Source organism: Chelonoidis abingdonii, chromosome 3, assembly GCF_003597395.2.
Source record: "Chelonoidis abingdonii isolate Lonesome George chromosome 3, CheloAbing_2.0, whole genome shotgun sequence".
Classification (NCBI taxonomy): Eukaryota; Metazoa; Chordata; order Testudines; family Testudinidae; genus Chelonoidis; species Chelonoidis abingdonii.
This window is the reverse complement of record NC_133771.1, coordinates 47,064,435-47,083,510: the sequence shown is the minus strand read 5'-3', so window position 1 is coordinate 47,083,510 and position 19,076 is coordinate 47,064,435. Positions and strand designations below refer to the sequence as shown.

Here is a 19,076-nt window from a genome sequence, read left to right as displayed (position 1 = left end):
TTCACAGAATAGTCTCACTGTCTTCTTTCTGAAGATGTTAGAATATGTCTACTTGCTTATTCATATTCAGTTTAAGAAAATGTCACCTCAATGTTTTAAATTAATTTCAATTTTATATAGAAAAATTGGTTTATTACACTTGTGAATACATTATTGTAAATTAGTTTTGATTACAATTAGGTCTGTCGATTAATCGCAGTTAACCCATGTGATTAATTCAAAAAATTGTGATTAATCGCACTGTTAAACAATAGAATACCAATTGAAATTTATTAAATTTTTTGGATGTTTTTCTACATTTTCAAACATGTTTATTTCTATAACAACACAGAATACAAAGTGAGAGTGCTCACTTTATATTTTTAATTACAAATATTTGCAGTGTAAAGAAATAGTATTTTTCAATTTACCTCATACAAGTACTGTAGTGCAATCTCTATCTTGAAGGTGTAACTTACAAATGTAGACTTTTTGTTTTGGTTACATAACTGCACTCAGAAACAAAACAATGTAAAACTTCAGAGCCTACAAGTCCACTCAGTCCTACTTCTTGTTCAGCCAATCACTAAGACAAAAAAAATTGTTTACATTTTATGAGAAATGCTGCTGCCTGCTTATTTACAATGTCACCTGGAAGTGAGAACAGGAGTTCACACTGCACTATTTTTGTAGCCTGCATTGCAAGGTATTTACGTGCCAGATATGCTCAACGTTCGTATGCTGCTTCATGCTTCAGCCACCATTCCGGAGGACATGCTTCCATGCTGCTGATGATCATTTAAAAAAAAAAAAAAGCGTTAATTAAGTTTGTGACTGAACTTCTTGGGGGAGAATTGTGTGTCCCCTGCTCTGTTTTAACCGCATTCTGCCATATGTTTCATGTTATAGCAGTCTCGGATGATGACCCAGCACATGTTGTTTGATTTACAAACACTGTCATTGCAGATTTGACAAAATGCAAAGAAGATATCAATGTGAGATTTCTAAAAATAGCTACAGCACTTGCATCAAGGTTTAAGAATCTGAAGTGCCTTTCAAAATCGAGGGATGAGATGTGGAGTGTACTTTCAGAAGTCTTAAAAGAACAGCACTCAGATGCAGAAACTACAGAACCCGAACCACCAAAAAAGAAAGTCAATCTTCTGCTGGTGGCATCTGACTCAGATGATGAAAATGAACATGCATTGGTCCGCTCCGCTTTGGATTATTATTGAGCAGAACCCATCATCAGCATGGATACATATCCTCTGGAATGGCTGCTGGAGAATGAAGGGACATATGAATCTTTAACCGCATCTGGCAAGTAAATATCTTGTGACGTCAGTTACAACAGTGCTATGTGAACGCCTGTTCTCACTTTCAGGTGACATTTTAAAACAAGAAGCAGGCAGCATTATCTCCTGCAAATGTAACCAAACTTGTTTGTTTAAGCAATTGGCTGAAGTAGGACTGAGTTGACTTCTAGGCTCTAAAGTTTTACATTCTTATTTTTGAACGCGGTTATTTTTTGTACATAATTTGACATTTGCAAGTTCAATTTTCACGATAGAGATTGCACTACAGTGTTTATATTAGGTGAACTGAAAATAAATTTCTTTTGTTTTTTTACAGAGCAAATACTTGTAATCAAAAAAAATAAAGTGAGCACTGTACACTTTGTATTCTGTGTTGTAATTGAAATCAATATACTTGAAAATGTAGAAAACATCTAAAAAATTTAATATATGGTATTCTATTAATGTTTAACAGCTCGATGAATTTTTTTCAATCACTTGACAGCCCTAAATACAATCAAGGTTATAACTTGAATTTGTAGTTTGGTTGTGTGGGTTTGTTTTGTTTTTTAATGGGGAGGGTAATGTGGTATAAAACAAAGGTGAAGTCGCCATATGACGCTTCCCTCATTGAAGTTTGCCTTCAGTGTATATTTGAAAGTATATTTTAACCTTAATGCCAAGGTTTTTTTGTATTAATATATGGAAACAAGTACCATAGGAAAAAGTATCATATCGCAGAATGTGCTTTTACTTATGGGATGGCTTAACTGCACCATATCAGATTTCTACTACAGAAGAAAATGCCAACTGAACTTCATTTCAAAATAACATAACTTTAGACATACCTGAAGATTTGCTTCACCAGGCCTTTCATTGTCATCAGCTCTTATCAGATCAGAGTGACAATCTTCTTCAGCTTCTGCCTAATAGAGAACAGTTAGACATGAATATATAGTCTGTATATGTACATACATTACTCTGATGTGTGCAAACTGCACAAACTCATTACAAAAAACATTGTTCCCCCTCAAAATAATGTCCCTGTTGACATCAACTTAACATTTGGCTAAATTAAGTTCAGTGGCATTACCTGTTACACTAAGCTATCGAAACTGATAATGAAATAAGCATATTGTATTTCACTTAAACTCGGTAATGCGGTGTCCAGCTAGATGTCATTTGCCATTTTACATGGATCAGTGCACTGCTGCAATGTTTGGATTGAAAACACTGTAGGGGAACCTAACTCCATAAAAAGAGGACTTTAACATATGTTTTTATAAGTGAAATTTCAGACAACTGACTGCACCTTATACTGTCTTCTCCCAGGTAAAATCAGGAGTTTGATGTAATGGTGCCACTTCTTATTTAAACTTTTGTTGCTGAAAGGTGTTACAGAAGCAGCTTCTATATTAAAGGGGATTTTCAGCCACGATGTCTTTGCTGCATATAACTGATACATCATTCAGCAGTGAAGTGATAAATAATAATAACTCTGAAGCGTAACCAATGCAGCTAGTATGTATCTCTTGGGGCTATTCCAGTTTGGGCTGCAAATGAACACCACAGTTTACCAGTTTGCATTTGAAGCAACCATCCCAAACAGAAAAAGCTGGAACCAAATACAGCTCTGATGTTGCTCTACTGATCCCAATGGGCTAGGCCTACTTATCTATACTGAAATCTGGCCCTTTAACGTTTGAGAGAGTTTGTAGAATTCTTCAGAACTTGGATGGAAAACTTAAGCAGATTTCAAACACGATGTAGTTATAAAAACACTGATATGTATCTCAAAACTATAGTAAATATTCCAATATAATATATGGTCACACTAACATACTTTAAGACTTATTGCAGCAAGTAAAATGTTCACTAAAGGAAATCTGCTAGTCCCTAAGATACATATCAGTCACACATTTTCTGTGGTCACTAAGCAGGTTAAATTAGTTTTACTCTAAGGCCAGGTCTACACTGCGACTTTAAATCGGTTTAATGGCCGATATACCGATTTAACGCTGTATCCGTTCACACGACGTCGTCATTAATATCGAGTTAAACGGCTCCTTAAATCGATTTCGGAACTCCTCCCAAACGAGAGGAGTAGCGCTAAATTCGATAGTGATAACTCGGATTAGGGTTCATGTGGACGGAAATCGACGTTATTGGCCTCCGGGCGGTATCCCAGAGTGCAGCACTGACCGCTCTGGACAGCAATCTGAACTCGGATGCAGCGGGCAGGTAAACAGGAAAAGCCCCGCGAACTTTTGAATTACATTTCCTGCTTGCCCAGCGTGGAGCTCTGATCAGCACGGCTGGCGATGCAGTTTGAAATCGAAAAAGAGCTCCAGCATAGACCGTACGGGAGATACTAGGTCTGATCGCTGTATGGGGAGACAAATCTGTTGTATCCAGCTCCGTTACAGAACACGAAATGCCAAAGCGTTTGAATAAAAAACTCCAGGATACACAGCGCTGTGTGACAAGCGTAACGGGAAGCCAGAGACTCAAATGGACGCTCATGAAGGGAGGGAGGGGGTACTGAGGACTCCAGCTATCCCACAGTCCACAGCAGTCTCTGAAAATTATTTGCATTCTTGGCTGAGCTCCCAATGTCTGTAGGTTCAAACACAGTGTCTGGCGTGGTTCAGGGAACAGCTCCTCAGTTTATTTCCCCCCACCACCACGTGAAAAAAAAAAGGGAAAGATTGCTGTGCTATGGCGTTTGCTCAATGCACTCCGCGAAAAAGGCGCCAAAGGGTTGTCTGCTGCCTTCACAAAGGGAGGGGTGAGGCTGTACCCAGCACCACCCGGGGCAGTGTTTTCTGCCCCATCAGGCACTGTGCTCTCAACACGGAAGTGGGAACTATGGGATAGCTGAGGAACAGCTACCCACAGTGCACCGCTCCTGAAATCGATGGTAGCTTTGGACCATGGACGCAAACAATCGATTTCGGGATCCCACTGTGGACGCGCTAAACCGATTTTATTAGATCTGTTTTGTAATATCGGTTTAAGCTAATTCGAAATAATCGTGCAGTGTAGACGTACCCTAAGATAGTACTAGCAGCAATGCTGGAGGTATTGTGATGCTATAACTACAGTAGAACCTCAGAGTTACGAGCACCTTGGAAATGGAGGTTGTTCGCAACTCTGAACAAACGTCATGGGTCTTTCAAAAGTTTAGAACTGAACATTGACTCAATACATCTTTGAAACTTTACTACATAGAAGAAAAATGCTGCTTTCCATTTATTTTTTTAGTAGTTTATGTTTAACACAGTACTGTACTTGTTTGTTTGGTTTTTTTGTCTCTGCTGCCACTTGCTTGCGTACTTCCAGTTCCAGATGAGGTGGTGGTTGACTGGTCAATTTGTAACTCTGAGGTTCTACTGTATGAAGCTGATAGCTAAGCTATGGGGGTTACGCCCTGAAGATGTTTCAATATCTGAGTGACAGAAGCTATAGTTTTGATCTAAAACATTGTTCAACAGGATAAGATAATGTCCCAAAGTTACTATGATACTTGCTGGAATATTTAGACAGGGAAAGAACAGAGCTCCTGCTGGAATCTGAACACGGAAATGCTACTGTTTACTCTGCCTACTGTCTTGTTGTTCATATTGTAGTTAACATCATGAGATGAAGTGGCTATTTGTCTTCTCTGTCATGTATTAAGATACATTTAAAGTTGAGACTTAGTTAAGAGCCACATCTGATCTTGTTGGCTGACCTTCTTACTGGAAACAGACAGGAGCATCCATACTAAGAATAAGTTTGAAAGGTTGCAAGCCTTTCAAGAGTCAATTTTGTTTAAGTACTGGTAAAACCAGATATTCACCATGTAAGTTGATTTGCGGAGGGTGGGGTATTTAAAACACAGCTAATCAAAATAGAAACTTTACAGTCTTTTACACGTGCATCTAGGATTTTGGAAGAGTTATGGTAGTGTCCCCCTGATCCAGACATAAACGTATGCAACAAAGTTTTCAGTCTAGTCTTATTTTTTCTAGGCTGAAAGTCTGTGCCATCATGCAGTCCTCTGTAGTAAAGCTTTCTGTAAACATTCTATTTACTATTACTGAATTAAGTGCATGGATCTTTATCAAATCAAAGCATACAAGCAGAGCCAAAAGAAACATGAAGCCTCTGCTTCATGAACACAGTGCCATTTTAAAATGCCCTTAGAGTTACATTAACTGCTATATTTAAAAAAAAAAAACTTGTGGTTTTTTTAGACTGTAGTTTGAATATTTTTTTATACTGCACATTAAGAGGAGACTACTGCTTAGAGTTATAAGATGTAAACTATAACAGCCTCACTTATGTGGATAACGTAAGAAAACTTGGAAGATAATGTTTAATACAGATTTACAACCTTTGTTGATGGTAAAAAGATAAGTAACGGGAGCGGTCCATAACTTTAAAATGAAAGTCTTATTTACAATATTTTATATTTAAGGAGCATGAATCGAGTTCAGTAGGACTGGCATACATGTTAACTTGAACAAAGTTGAACCACCCCCCCTCCCAAAGAAAGCCAATTCTAGAACAGAGGACTGTAAACAAGCTAGCCTAATAAACTTCTGTCTTGTTTAAGTCTGAATACCAATATGACAAATTTCAACAAATCATGTAGCACAGCACACAAACAGACTTGTCACTCAGTGATCAGTCTGACTGCCTGAGAAAGGAGCAGATTTGGTCTTGTCTAAAAGCTGCTGTTGCAGGTGAAGTATCCCAGAAATTGTACTCCACTCTGATTAAGATTAGGGGGATTACAAGAGCTGTTTAAATTTATAGTTCTGCAAAAGCCTGTTTGACAGGATGAAAATTCACCTTTTAACTTGAGTTTTAAACTGATTTTGGGGGAGGGTGAAAGATGTAGAATTCAGCATTTTTTCGTTGCACAGTAGGTCTCTCCTAGATGTTGCTAGAATTCTGTCATGCCAAAGAGACTTAGCATTACATTTTTTGTACTTCTTAGTGGGATTCTCAGCAGTCCTAAAGGAAATTAAGAGGAAAAATTGTGTGATTACTCTGTTTAATCTCGTGATTAAACATTAGACTACCATTTATTTAAATATTTTTGGATGTCTTCTACATTTTCAATTACAATACAGAATACAAAGTGTACAGTGCTCACTTTATTTTTATTGAAAATATTTGCAGTGTAAAAAACAAAGTATTTTTCAATTCACTTAATATAAGTACTGTACTGCTATCTCTTTATCATGAAAGTTGAACTTACAAATGTAGAATTATGGACAAAAAATCTGCATTTAAAAACTAAACAATTTAAGACTTTAGAGCCTACAAGTCCACTCAGTCCTACTTCTTGTTCAGCCAATTGCTAAGAGAAACAAATTTGTTTACATTTACGGGAGATAATGCTGCCCGCTTCTTGTTTACAGTGTCACCTGAAACAGAGAACAAGCATTTGCATGACACTTTTGTAGCCAGCATTGCAAGGTATTTACGTGCCAGATGCACTGAATACTCGTATGTCCCTTTATGCTTCGACCACTACTCTAGAGGACATACATCCATGCTGATGATGGGTTCTGCTTGATAAAGATCCATAGCAGTGCAGACTGATGCATGTTCATTTGCATCATCTGAGTCAGATGCCACCTGCAGACGGCTGATTTTCTTTTTTAGTGGTTCGGGTTCTGCAGTTTCTGCATCAGAGTGTTGCTCTTTTAAGACTTTTGAAAGCATGCTCCACATCTCATCCTTCTCAGATTTTGGAAGGCACTTTAGATTCTTAAACCTCGGGTTGAGTGCTGTAGCTATCGTTAGAAACTTCACATTGTTATCTTTGTATTTTGTCATATATGCAGTGAAACTGTTCTTAAAATGAATGATGGGTCATCATCCGAGACTGCTAGAACATGAGATACACCTCTATCTCGATATAATAAGGTCTTCGGGAGCCAAAAAAATCTTACAGCGTTATAGGTGAAACCGCGTTATATCAAATTTGCATTGATTCGCCGGAGCACGCAGCCCTCCCCCCGCCCCGGAGCGCTGCTTTACCACGTTATATCCAAATTCATGTTATATCAGGTCGTGTTATATCGGGGTAGAAGTGTATATGGCAGTATGCAGGTAAAACAGAGCAGGAGACATACTATTCTCCCCAAAAGAGTTCAGTCACGAAGCAATTAACACTTTTTTTTTTTTTTAACGAGCATCATCCACATGGAAGCGTCATCTGGTATGATGACCGAAGCATGGAAGAGGCATACGAATTTTTAGCATATCTGGTGCATAAATACCTTGCAACATTGGCTACAAAAATTCCATGTGAATACCTGTTCTCTGTTTCAGGTGACATTGTAAATAAGAAGCAGGCAGCATTATCTCCTGCAAATGTAAACAAACTTGTTTCTCTTAGCAATTGGCTGAACAAGAAGTAGGACTTAATGGACATGTAGGCTCTGAAGTTTTAAATTGTTTTGTTTTTGAGTGCAGTTATGTAAAAAAAACATTTGTAAGTTGCACTTTCACAATAAAGAGATCACACTACAGTACTTGTATGAGGTTAACTGAAAAATACTGTATCTTTTGTTTATCATTTTTACAGTGCAAACACTTGTAATCAAAATAATAATATAAAGTGAACAAGGTACACTTTATTCTGTTGTAACTGAAATCAATATATTTTAACATGTAGAAAAACATCCAAAAATATTTAATAAATTTCAATTGATATTCTATTGTTTAGCAGTGTGATTAAAACTGTGATTAATTGGGTTTTGTTTTTTTTTAGTTAATTGCGTGAGTTAATTGCTATTAATTGACAGCCCTAAAGGAAATACTGTAGGCTTCTTCAGTATAGATTTAATTTCCTTCACAGTACAAATGCAAAAATTCAGGTATCCATGAACTTGAATCACCAGATTATTCCAACTGAAAGTACTATGATAAGTAAATTACATCACATTGCAGTGCCCCATTTAAATGAAATATACCAAGACTATATTTGTTTTACATAATGGATGAAATGATGGCCTGAAGATCCTTTTTGTTTTCTGGAGTCCCACTTGGGTATCTTCTGTCCCAAATTACTACAAGTTAGCTGGGCTAGCTTGTTATCCATATATGCATCGATTTTAATCAATATTTGAATGATTTGTCCCAGGACTGCTCTGATATCTTTCAGGATTTGCATAGCAGACTGCACAACCTGCAGCATGGCAGAGTGAGTAGATAATACTACATCTGTTTCTGCAGTCTGTGATCTGATCTTAAAACTGCACTTGTTTTGAATTTCTTAATCTTGCTTCCTTTACTACTGTACTAGTAATCAGGTTATCTAAAGCAGTCAAAATATAAAACCCTAGTCTGAACCAGACATTCATCTTAGAATGCACGTTTCACTCTGCTGGCAACACTGCTTCTTAAATTTGGATTATAATGGGACTCTGCCCTTACTGCCTGGTAGACATTGTGTACTGATCTACAGTGCCCCATCACTGTAGCATCTCAGTATCTAGTCGTGTTCTGTAAACCCAAAAAACCCTGATATCTTCTAGGAAGTGAGGGCATGATCCCAATAAAACTTAAAAAGTGACTACCTGTTTGACTAGACAAAATGGTGATCTTTTAAATCTTAAAATTGACAATTGTCTGGAACAAAATACCTAACTTTAGCTCTAATCTGTTTTAAGTAACCTACTACAAGATGTCTTTGGTGGAATCATCATTTTTCCTCCAAGCTTGTGTCTGAGCCAACTTTGACTCTCCTTTGTGCCAAGAACACAACTCCTCACTTTGCCACTAAGACTTTATTCTGGCAAGTAGCCTTTCAGAGTGCAATTCAATGCTGTTCAGGAAGTCTTTACAGAAGAGAGAGTCCTATAACTGCTCATCTTCAATCCAAGCAAGCAAGACTGCCACTCTGCCTGAACTTCAAAGTCCTGCCCAAAACCAACTGTCAGAACTGCTGAGCCTTCAAGCTGCGGTTATAAACTGTGAGTTCTGAATTCCGTTGGTCTCCCTTTTGTCTGCACTCAGTACAATGCTAGAACACAAGTCACTTCTAATCTGTAAATTTAAGTTTCTCCTACTGATTTGAAAGTCCAATTAATTGTGTAATAAGTAAAGATCTGTATTTTTGTGAAGTTCACTCAAATACTGTTTTAATGGCCACTTAACACTTACACTGATCCAATGAGAGAAGTTACTCTGCTTCTCTACACAAGCAATCTTTCCTCTACTAGCTTCACATTATCACACATTCTGTTATACTACATCACCACACAAACAAGAAAGTAAAGTAAAGCCAGTGAAAGACTTCACCTTGCTGCTTTAAAGGTTTTTTCACCTTTAATCACTTCAACATGCACTAATAACTAAGACATACAGCGTTTACATTAATTTTCCATTTCCCTTAACACTGAAATAAACAGCCACAAAGGAAAACAGTGTCAATTTGTTACTGGCTGTACATGTCAAAATCTAAAAACAGCTGAGTCAGTTTAATTCACATTTGTTTACAAAGAACTTGCCACATTCCAAAAGCATGTTATTTGCAGAGCTCGGTTATTACTGTCCTGCAAACCAGCACTATACAGTGAATTTCTGAGACAATACAGCAGACTACCAATTACTGAGGAAACTCCACTGAAGTTTTACTGTAGCCAAGGTCTGAACAAAGACCTTCACAGAACCAATATTAACAGTGCAAACTGAGCCTCCCAGACTCAGTAGGTGCTAATGTGCTCAACTAAACTAAAACAAAAAAGTCACACTTCACATCCTTCCATAGCTAACATACCATCTTTGGGTTTACACAGACTTTAGGGAAAAATGACATCATTAGTCTTCAAACCAGGGCTGGCAGAAATTTTTTCCTCCACCTATAATGTTATAGACTTAGAGACAAGAAAGTCTTTGATCTTGCCCTATTATTTCCTCTGGTTAATATTTTTACCTTTCTCCATGTATCTAATGAGCATTATAATTTGGTCTACTTTGAAAGAGCTCTGGGAAGATTAAGGATTTTCACAGGATATTTCCTTACAAATAAGATCTGTTATGCACAAATATTTTCTCTCCCTAGATGTCGGACAAAAACACCTAGACCACAGATCAGGTCCAGCCAAAGAGCATCTATACTGTGCCCAGCTAAAAAGCACATGGGAAATGTGCACAAGTTAGTGTAGACTCTAGCCATCCAAAGATGAGGTTAAAGCACAGAACTAAAAGCCAGGTGTGAGTGGGTTCCTTTTGGCAGTGTAAGACAATAAAACCTTCCCCTGGGGGGAGGGATAGCTCAGTGGTTTGACCACTGGCCTGCCAAACCGAGCACTATGAGCTCAATCCCTGAGGGGCCCATTTAGGGATCTGGGGCAAAAATCTATCTGGCAATTGGTCCTGCTTTCAGAAAGGGTTGGACTAAATGATCACCTGAGGTCCCCTTCAACCCTTCTGTTCTATGATTCTATCTGTTTCCACTTAAAGGGGAATAATCTTCTCTGTTCTGCAGAAATATAAAAGCTTACTTGCTGGGGTAAAGTGTTTTGAGATCTTTTGATTGCTACTATCAGCACAAAGTAGGGCTGTGTCCAGATAATCTGATGATTGGTGTCTTAGATATTCATAGGGAGGTGCAGCCCTCAGGAAAACAGTCCCTGTATCCATTGCTTTGCACAGAGCCAACAGTAGGCTTGACCTCTGCAGCAAATAGTTCCACCAAGCAGAGGCCTGGTCTACTAGGCTCCTCAAAACAGCCCTGAGCCTTCATAGTCTCTGTAATATGTTTTATTGATATGGTCATATACACTGCCATGTATAATTCCAATGAGTGTGGGGAAGAGGCACTGTCCTGCTTCAAACTGGGCTTGCAGGACCCCTCCTCTGCTGCCTGGTGGCAGGCGCAACCGCCTGATGCCGCACTGCTGTCCTGGGGCACAACGTGGTGCCACGATACCACAATCCTCCAGTACCTCGCACTGGGATCTCCCTACTCCAGGTACGTCTGGTCCCAGGCAGCTCGTCCGCTAGGATATGCCCCACACGGACCAGGCGCTGAGGGGAGAGATCAGTGCAGCGCTAGCCCGAGACACACTCGGGGTTACGGCCCCAGGGGGAGGCAGGGCCCGTCCCACACCGGCGCGGGGAAGGTCCCAAGCGCAGAGGAGCGGAGAGCAGGGCACGGCTTCAGCCGTAAACACCCGCATATCCACCGTTGACGGTTGCCGGGGACGCCCCCTCCCCTCCAGCAGCCAATGACAGCCGCCGCCTCGGGCCCGCGCCCTGCCCCCAGCCCCCTCCCCTCCAGCAGCCAATGACAGCCGCCGCTTCGGCCCTGCATCCTGCCCCCAGCCCCCTCTCGCCGCAGGGCCCCCACTGCAGCAGCCGCAGGGAGCAGGCAGGCCGGGTCGGGTCGGGCGCTGCTCACCATGCTGCAGTCGGTCAGGCGGCGCTGTCCGGGGGTCCTTGCCCCCTGCTCGGTCCGTGTCTCCTCCCCGCAGGGTGACTTAACAGAGTTCTCGGTCGGAGAAGCGCACCACGCAACGGGAGTAACTCCGAGCCCTCCGTACGGCAGCCATCTTCCCGGAGCGTGAGGGGCAGGAGGACCGGGAGCAGCCAAGACCCTGGCCCAGACAGACCCCACGAGCACTGAGAGAAAAGACAGAGCGTCGCCCTTCCGACGCAGCGGCCGCTTAATGACGCAGCGTCGGCCATGAGGACTGCAAGTCCCAGCATGCAATACACCATTGTGTCTGGTTCCCCGCTTGGATCAAAATGGAGCGTTGCCTCCTGGGCAATGCAGTCTCCGTGGGCCACTCGGCTCGAGGAGAAGCATTGCATGCTGGGAATTAAATTGTTTTTAACAGGCCAATCAAATGGAAAGGAAGCACAGGCTGCTAGGAAGTGTAGTCTCTCATGGGCCATTCAACTAGAGATGGGGGCAGTGGCTGCAGAGACCTGTAGTTCCTGTGGGTTGTACGTACCCCTGCAGGTAGGGCCCTAAGGATGTGGGCTGCTGCTTGCTGCTCCACAGTGTAATGACAGTTTCTTTTAGGGCTACCATTGTGCATTGTCTGCCTGCCCAAAGATCAGGCCCAGGCATTGAGGAAGACCATACGTAGAATTACTCAGTGTGGACTAAAGAATAACATATAATAGCCGACTAATACAGCACCATTTTCAGCTAGTTGAATCCAATGGATATAACAAACTTTATAATTGTATATGAATCACTTCACCCACCACTAACATGCAGCTATCTCTGGAGTGAAATAGGCACCTGTCTGACAATGCTACTCAGCAGTGTAGGATCCCACTCCTAAACTGGTATCAGATAGCCCAGACATCTGGATCATGTGAACTCCTCTTGAATTGTGTGCAGGAGCAGTGTAGAATATATTGTTAAGTAACAGTGAAAGGCTGAGCAGGTGGCATTCCTGAGTCCTAAGCCCCCCTCAGATACTGCCCTGTATAGTTGGTGGGAGGAGGAGGGGAATAAATAGGTGCCTCAGTTTCCCCATTTTTTAAAAAAGTATAAATCGGGGTAGAGGAGGAGGGAAGAGGGAGAGAGAAGACATCCTGTCCTGGCAAAGGTGTTGGTGCTTAAGTACTTGGTTATTCTCCTCCACTTCCCAGTTCTTAATTCAGCCCTATATTAAAGTCAGTGGGAGCTTTGGGTGCACAAGGAATGAAGGATCAGGCCCTTCCGATTTGTAGGCCTTGATCTCAGCTACTCTGTGTTGATGAATCTCTGGGCAGCTCACTGTAGGATCAGGGCCTAGCTGATCATTATAAGATATTTACACATACTGGCTGAATATGAGCTCAGTAATAATTTATTAATGGTTTATTTTTTGCATTAGCTTGTTATTTTTTTATATTTACATTTGTCTGAAAAAGTTACTAGATTATCTCACATGGAGATTGTATTTAATGGGAAAAAAAACTAACCCTGTCCATATAGTAAATGAATCCCATGCTGTTTGGCTGTGGAGAGAGAGCACTGTGCAAGGGAAAGGCCAGAGAGGGGAGCTGCTGCGTAGCTTTCACCAGGGAAAGCTCCTGGTTGTCCTTGATTAGTAGCCACATTGTCTTTTGTTTGTTTTTCTCCTTGCTGGTGAGTGGAAAACTCATTTTCTTCTGGGCCTCAGTGCAATGATCCTCTGGCAGCTAGATCAGCCCTGGCTTCCCTCAGATGGACTTGCCGCATGGCTTCTTGTAGCTGGGTTTGTACTGTGTATGTTGTGATTTACTAGTGCAGTTTTCTCCTCGATGTAGACATCATGTTGTACAAACTGTTTGACTGCTCCTCTTAACAGCTTTTCTATTACTTTCAAATTGCTAGAAATCCTCTTTAAGGGCTCTGCAAGCAATTACAAATTGTCTTTTAGAGCAGTATTAGTAGGTTGTAACATAAATGTCCCTAGACATGATGACAGATTTGGAGGCACTCAAAAATGTGGTTAATCCTCTGTTTTTTCTATCCACAGTTGTGTGGCTCTCACCCTGATTCTAATAGTTGGGTTTAAAAGGAGAATATCAGCTGCTTTGGATTGGTGTTTACATTGTGGTTCTTTAACATCATTTGTCTACCCGCCTCCCCACACCATGGTTTTAGGCCTTTTCTTTTGACATCTCAAGTAGAGCTGTACATGAAAGTTTTCTCACTAGCCCTGCATGGGAGGGACTTCAAGATACGAATTTCTTGTTTAGTAGCAACCATTTTTCATTTGATTTTTCAGATGGTGTTTTGATTTAGCATGACTTCATTTATGTAAGTGTATATGAAAATTATTCTATAGGGAACATGCCGTGTGGCCTACAAATATGACCAGTTAAATTAATTCAGATTTGTCTTCTGTTCTTGCTTTGAAAATGATAGTTTAAGACCGTTCCTACACAAATCATAAGACAAATGTTAAATTTGTTCTCTGTATAGACAACAGTACAGAAAACTCTTTTATAATGGAGTTTAATTATTCTTTTGCTAGAGTTGCGTAATACCGAGTGACTACCATACAATGGGCTGGATTCATCAAAGGTAAATAGTTTTGATTTTTACTAATAAATGACGTGTGTTCATGGAAAGTGCTGTTAGTTAGGATGCTGCTAGCTCTATGGCTAGTTACCAGATTTCAGATAAACTTCTTTACAGAGAGCTAGAATTTCATAAATACTGTGCTATTGCCTCCATCCTTGCAGGGTTTAAAAACAAATAATAAAATTGAAACTTGGTCATAGGCATTAGCACTGTCTTGTTTGCTTTAGAATTTTTTTTTAGAAGTAACTTTTGTTAAACAGAAAAGTCCATCGATACATACCATCATCACTTGAATCCAGCTCAATATCATACATGTTTGTAAAATTTCCCTACTCTTTCTAACAGCCTGACCTTCCAAACACTTGTGCGTGTGGGTAAATTTACGCGTGAGTAGTGCTATTGAAGTCGGTGATTTCAGTAGGATTACTCACCTGCATACATGTTTGTAGGATGGCACTCTGAATCAGTTCTTGTCCCTCCTGTGGGGGCGATGGTAAGGGTGAGGAGGCTACCAGTTGCTGGATGCTTTTGGCACTGTGGTAGCCAAAAGGCATATAGATGAGTTTAGATGATGTGACTCATACTTATGAAATTGTCAATGGGGGCTTTTCATTCTTAAGAGATTATTTCAAGCTAGTTTGTATAATGTTCTTCATATTGTATTTCAAAATGCTTTACAGATACAGAGCTAGACAGTGTTAAATTAAAACAATATATTCTAAACCAACAGATTTATTTGCAGAGATTACTGACAACAAATTAGATTATCACAATTGAAAGAATTTTTAAAATTGACTTGTCACTGTTTATGCTGGGTTGTTTGGTTTTTTTTTGCATTTCTCTTAATTTTTGACAATGAAAATTAATGAAGTCAGTTTCAATTTGTTTTATAATCAGTTTCACTTTCGGATTCTCAGTGCTGTATCCTTTGTCTTTCAAACACTAGAGGGGAATAAGTATTTAAGCAAATACAATCTCAGTGACAAAATCTCAAAAATGAATCATTTTTATTGAGTTTACAAAAAGATGTTGGGCTCAATTTCAGTTCACAGTGCCCTTAAATAATAATTAATGCTTTGTTTTCAGGGTGATGCACAATAATAAAGAGTTTGTTTGTTTTATGGGACTCTGTTCTTTTGATTTAGGCCCAAAATTTATGGTTTATTTTGATTTTTTTTTTTAAAAAAAAAAACTTCTACAAAACTGAAAATTGCTAGTCTCTTTTTTATTATCATTATTTATTATTACAACAAAACCACTATTTTGTTAAATTTCAAGCCAACCCCAAACTCCCATGCTCAACATTTAAAAAAACTTCCTGTAGTTTTTACTTTCTGCATGGATTATAAATCGGATTATAAATAAAAGTGAAACTGACTAGGGCTGCTCTGCACAAGCAGATGCTTGTGCTACTACTGCCAAGTCACACTGAGGTCCTGTAGGATTTGGGGCTAAGCTGTCTCCACGATCAAAACTGAGAGAACTGTAAAGCAAAAACAGAACATAAATGGTAAATAGGAAATAGGATTACTGGAACAAGTTTAAAAACCTAAGGCCTCTTCAACAAGAAAACTGTAGTGGTTGAGATAAATCAGTTTAGAAATTGACTTAATTAAATGAGGTTCAGTATTTTCATGTTCACAAGGCCTATCTGGTATTAGTAATGTAGGCATGGTCAAATTTTAAAAACTCAGAGCCAGCATCTTTTTTCCACTTGACCATTGCCTCTGTGTGGGTGTCTCTGTCCAAATAGTTAGACCAAAAGTTTCAAAAGTATACATTAATTTTGGTACTTAAATTCCTGTTTAGCGAACCTTGAAACACTTACAGCCAGATTTTTCCAAGGTTCAGAGAACCTAGGAATCCAGTTGACTTAAGGTTCCAAACCTCTCCAACTGGCATCCAAAACTAGGCTCTGATGCTGCATTGAGCAACCTGTGGGTGGACATCTGTGGTCATGTGGAACCTCATTATCTTCCGTGCACAACAGTGTGATTTTTAACATGTATTTTTCACTTAATTTTCTAGTCAAACGGTTTGAAATTTGTGTCTAATCCTGCTCATTATGCACGTAACTGAAAGTTATTGCAAGAGGTGTATGGGGATGCTGTCAACCACACCACAACAAAAGCAAAGGGAGGCAGATAGTGATTTATGCCCCAAAAGCCTCTTCCTTCTCTACAGGAAGAGATGGGGCAGGAGCACAAAGGAGAGGAAACATCAGATCTGCTGAATGATCCTCCCTCTCTGGGAGTATTCACTTCCACTGTGTCAAGGCTCTTAGGCCTGGTCTACAATTAAAGTTTAGGTTGACCTAGCTACACCACTCAGGACAGGTCTACAATATGGGGTTAAGTCAGCCTAAGTTACACAACTCCAGCTATGTGAATAACGTAGCTGGAATCAACATGTTGCAGTGTCTCTCCCATAGACCCAGCATGATGTAAACTCTCCTGTCGATTTACCTTCCGCTTCTCTTTCCAGTGGAGTATTGGAGTTGATGGGAGAGCGATCAGCAGTCGATTTACCAGGTCTTCACTAGACCCGCTAAATTGACCCCGGGTGGATCGATCGCTGCAGTATCAGTCCACCGGCAAGTGGTATGAAGAGTATGAAGAAGAAACACTCCTGAGCTCCACAGTTAAGCTGACCTAACCACCAGAGTAGATTATTCTGTCAGTCTAGCTACTGCTGCTCAGAGAGGTGGAAAAAACACTTCTGTTACTGTAGAAAGCATCTGTGGTACAGCACTGTAACAGCATAGGCTGCTGTGCTGCTGTAGAACCAGTAACCTAGACCTAGCCTTAGAGCCATAGATTCCAAGACCAGAAGGGATCATTGCGATCATCTGTCTGACTTCCTTTATAACACAGGCCATAGAAGTCCCCTAAGTAATTCCTAGAGCACATCCTTTAGAAAAACATCCAACCTTGATTTAAAATTTTTCCCTAGGTGGAGAATTCACCATAACCCATGGAAAATTGTTGCAGTGGCTAATTACCCTCACTGTTAAAAATGTATGTCTTATTTCCAGTCTGCATTTGTCTAGCGTTGATTTCCAACCACCATATCCTGTTATACGTTTGTCTGCTAGATTGAAGAGCCTGTCATTAAATATTTGTTCCATTATGTAGACTAATGCATTATGACCCTGACTAATGCATCGTGCCCCTTTCATGAGGAAAGTATTTGCTGAGACTTCTACAGGTCTGCCAGATTTTACGTGTTTAGTTCAAAATTGTACAGATTCATTTCTTGTGCCATTATTATTTATTACCTTTTCATTGATGGAAAAACACAAGGAGTCTTGCTTTGTTGTCTAAATTTGATATTGAGAGACCTGAATTATTGGTCCGATCACAGGTCTGGGAACAAGGAGTTAGAGTTAAAATCCTTGGTCTGCCACCGACTCTTAAGACTTGGTTTAAATCACTTAAGCCAAAACTTTCACACCTGAATACCCAATAAAGTGGCCAACAAGCAAGTGGTTCTCCAGAGCTCCCCAAAGTGCTGCTGCTATGGACCAGGTCTTGCCTGTTCCATGGCAAGTTGTCAAGCATAACGGACCTAAATTCTATTGACAATGTCCCTTGATTGTGCAGTGTTCTGGTATGGCAGGCTGGGAATTCTATGGCACCTTCATTTAAATTACTGACAAACCTATAGTATTTGTATTATTCATTTTTAGGTTTACATTAATCAGTACAGTAGCCCCTCCTTTTTTTATTTTGTTTTAAATATATCTTACACTTCCAATCTTTGAGGGAGGCTGGGATTGCGAGCTATACATATTTACTGGATAGTTCTTCTAAAATTATAGAGTGAAATACCCTGTTGACATTTAAATTGCTATCTTCAGATTTCAGTTAGTCTATTGGGATGAATGGGCAGTTCACACCTCTCAGAAACACTGGTTCTGGCAGTGCAGCCCGTCTGCATTGTTTCCGTTTCAGGGTTAAAAAAAGTTTAAGGGAAGCTTTGATGCAGCACAATTGTTCAGCAAAGTGTGGATTTTGAGGCAAATTCTGATGAATTGTGGCGTCTAAGTGCCTTCTAGGTAGGGAAAGTGATTGTCTCCTCCATACATGATACATAAACTGACAAAAGCTGTTTTGACATTAATGGATTTCTTTCCCACATCAGTGCAATAGGTTTACAGATCCCAGTGGGATGCAGAAGCAGCCTATTTCAGGCAGGGCTTAACTGCTAAGAAAAAGGGGAAAAAATGCTAACATCTTAATTCAATTGGACCATCCCAACTTAGTAACACACCGCTGTTGCTGCCAGCATCATTGCAAGAGTAGATATTTATGTACTGGTGACATTGACAGCAGTTGGGCAACCTATCCTGTTGTTGGGAAAAGAGGATGCAGGAGATTTATTTGCAGCTCGCTCCATCACTAAAACACTCATATGTTTTCCCAGTTAAGGCAGCACAGGGAGCATGTGGTAAGGGTACTGACATAAGGGTACTGCAGCAAATCTGTTGACATGTAATTCAGACTACACAAACAGCTTACAAAGGCAAAAGCCACTGCTCTTCTGCTCAGAGATGATATTAAGCTCTTAATAAGAGGAGTAAGAAGGCATGGAACTGACCATAACACAGACAAGCTTGCAGATGTGATTCTTGTTCCCACTGTTTAGCTTAATTTCAAGGATATGACTAATTTACATGGTATAGGTCACATTTTGTTCCTTTTTGTAAGTAAGTTGATTTAAGCATTAAGGAATCATTGTCAGGGGTTGGACTAGAGAAGTTAATAAGTGCTATTCAT

The 19,076-nt window shown here is 40.0% G+C and overlaps 2 protein-coding genes across 3 annotated transcripts in view; one reads left to right on the top strand and one right to left on the bottom strand.

The window, feature by feature from the left end:
- Window positions 1-11,964, bottom strand: part of FBXO9 (F-box protein 9) — a 49,731-nt gene extending 37,767 nt beyond the window's left edge. Inside the window, exons 1-2 of one of the 2 annotated variants that reach the window (XM_032764029.2) lie at window positions 11,686-11,964; window positions 2,123-2,200 (exon numbers count right to left, since the gene is read on the bottom strand). In XM_032764029.2, the coding sequence (XP_032619920.1) occupies window positions 2,123-2,200; window positions 11,686-11,688 (81 nt within the window). In that variant the 5' untranslated portion in view covers window positions 11,689-11,964. The remainder of the gene's footprint in view (window positions 1-2,122; window positions 2,201-11,685) is intronic. The other variant, XM_032764027.2, reaches the window with a different exon arrangement.
- Window positions 11,965-13,342: 1,378 nt separating this feature from the next.
- CILK1 (ciliogenesis associated kinase 1) overlaps window positions 13,343-19,076 on the top strand; it is a 41,431-nt gene continuing 35,697 nt past the window's right edge. The window contains exons 1-2 of the mRNA XM_075063720.1: window positions 13,343-13,494; window positions 14,249-14,298. The gene's annotated coding sequence lies outside the window, so the exon portion shown is untranslated. The remainder of the gene's footprint in view (window positions 13,495-14,248; window positions 14,299-19,076) is intronic.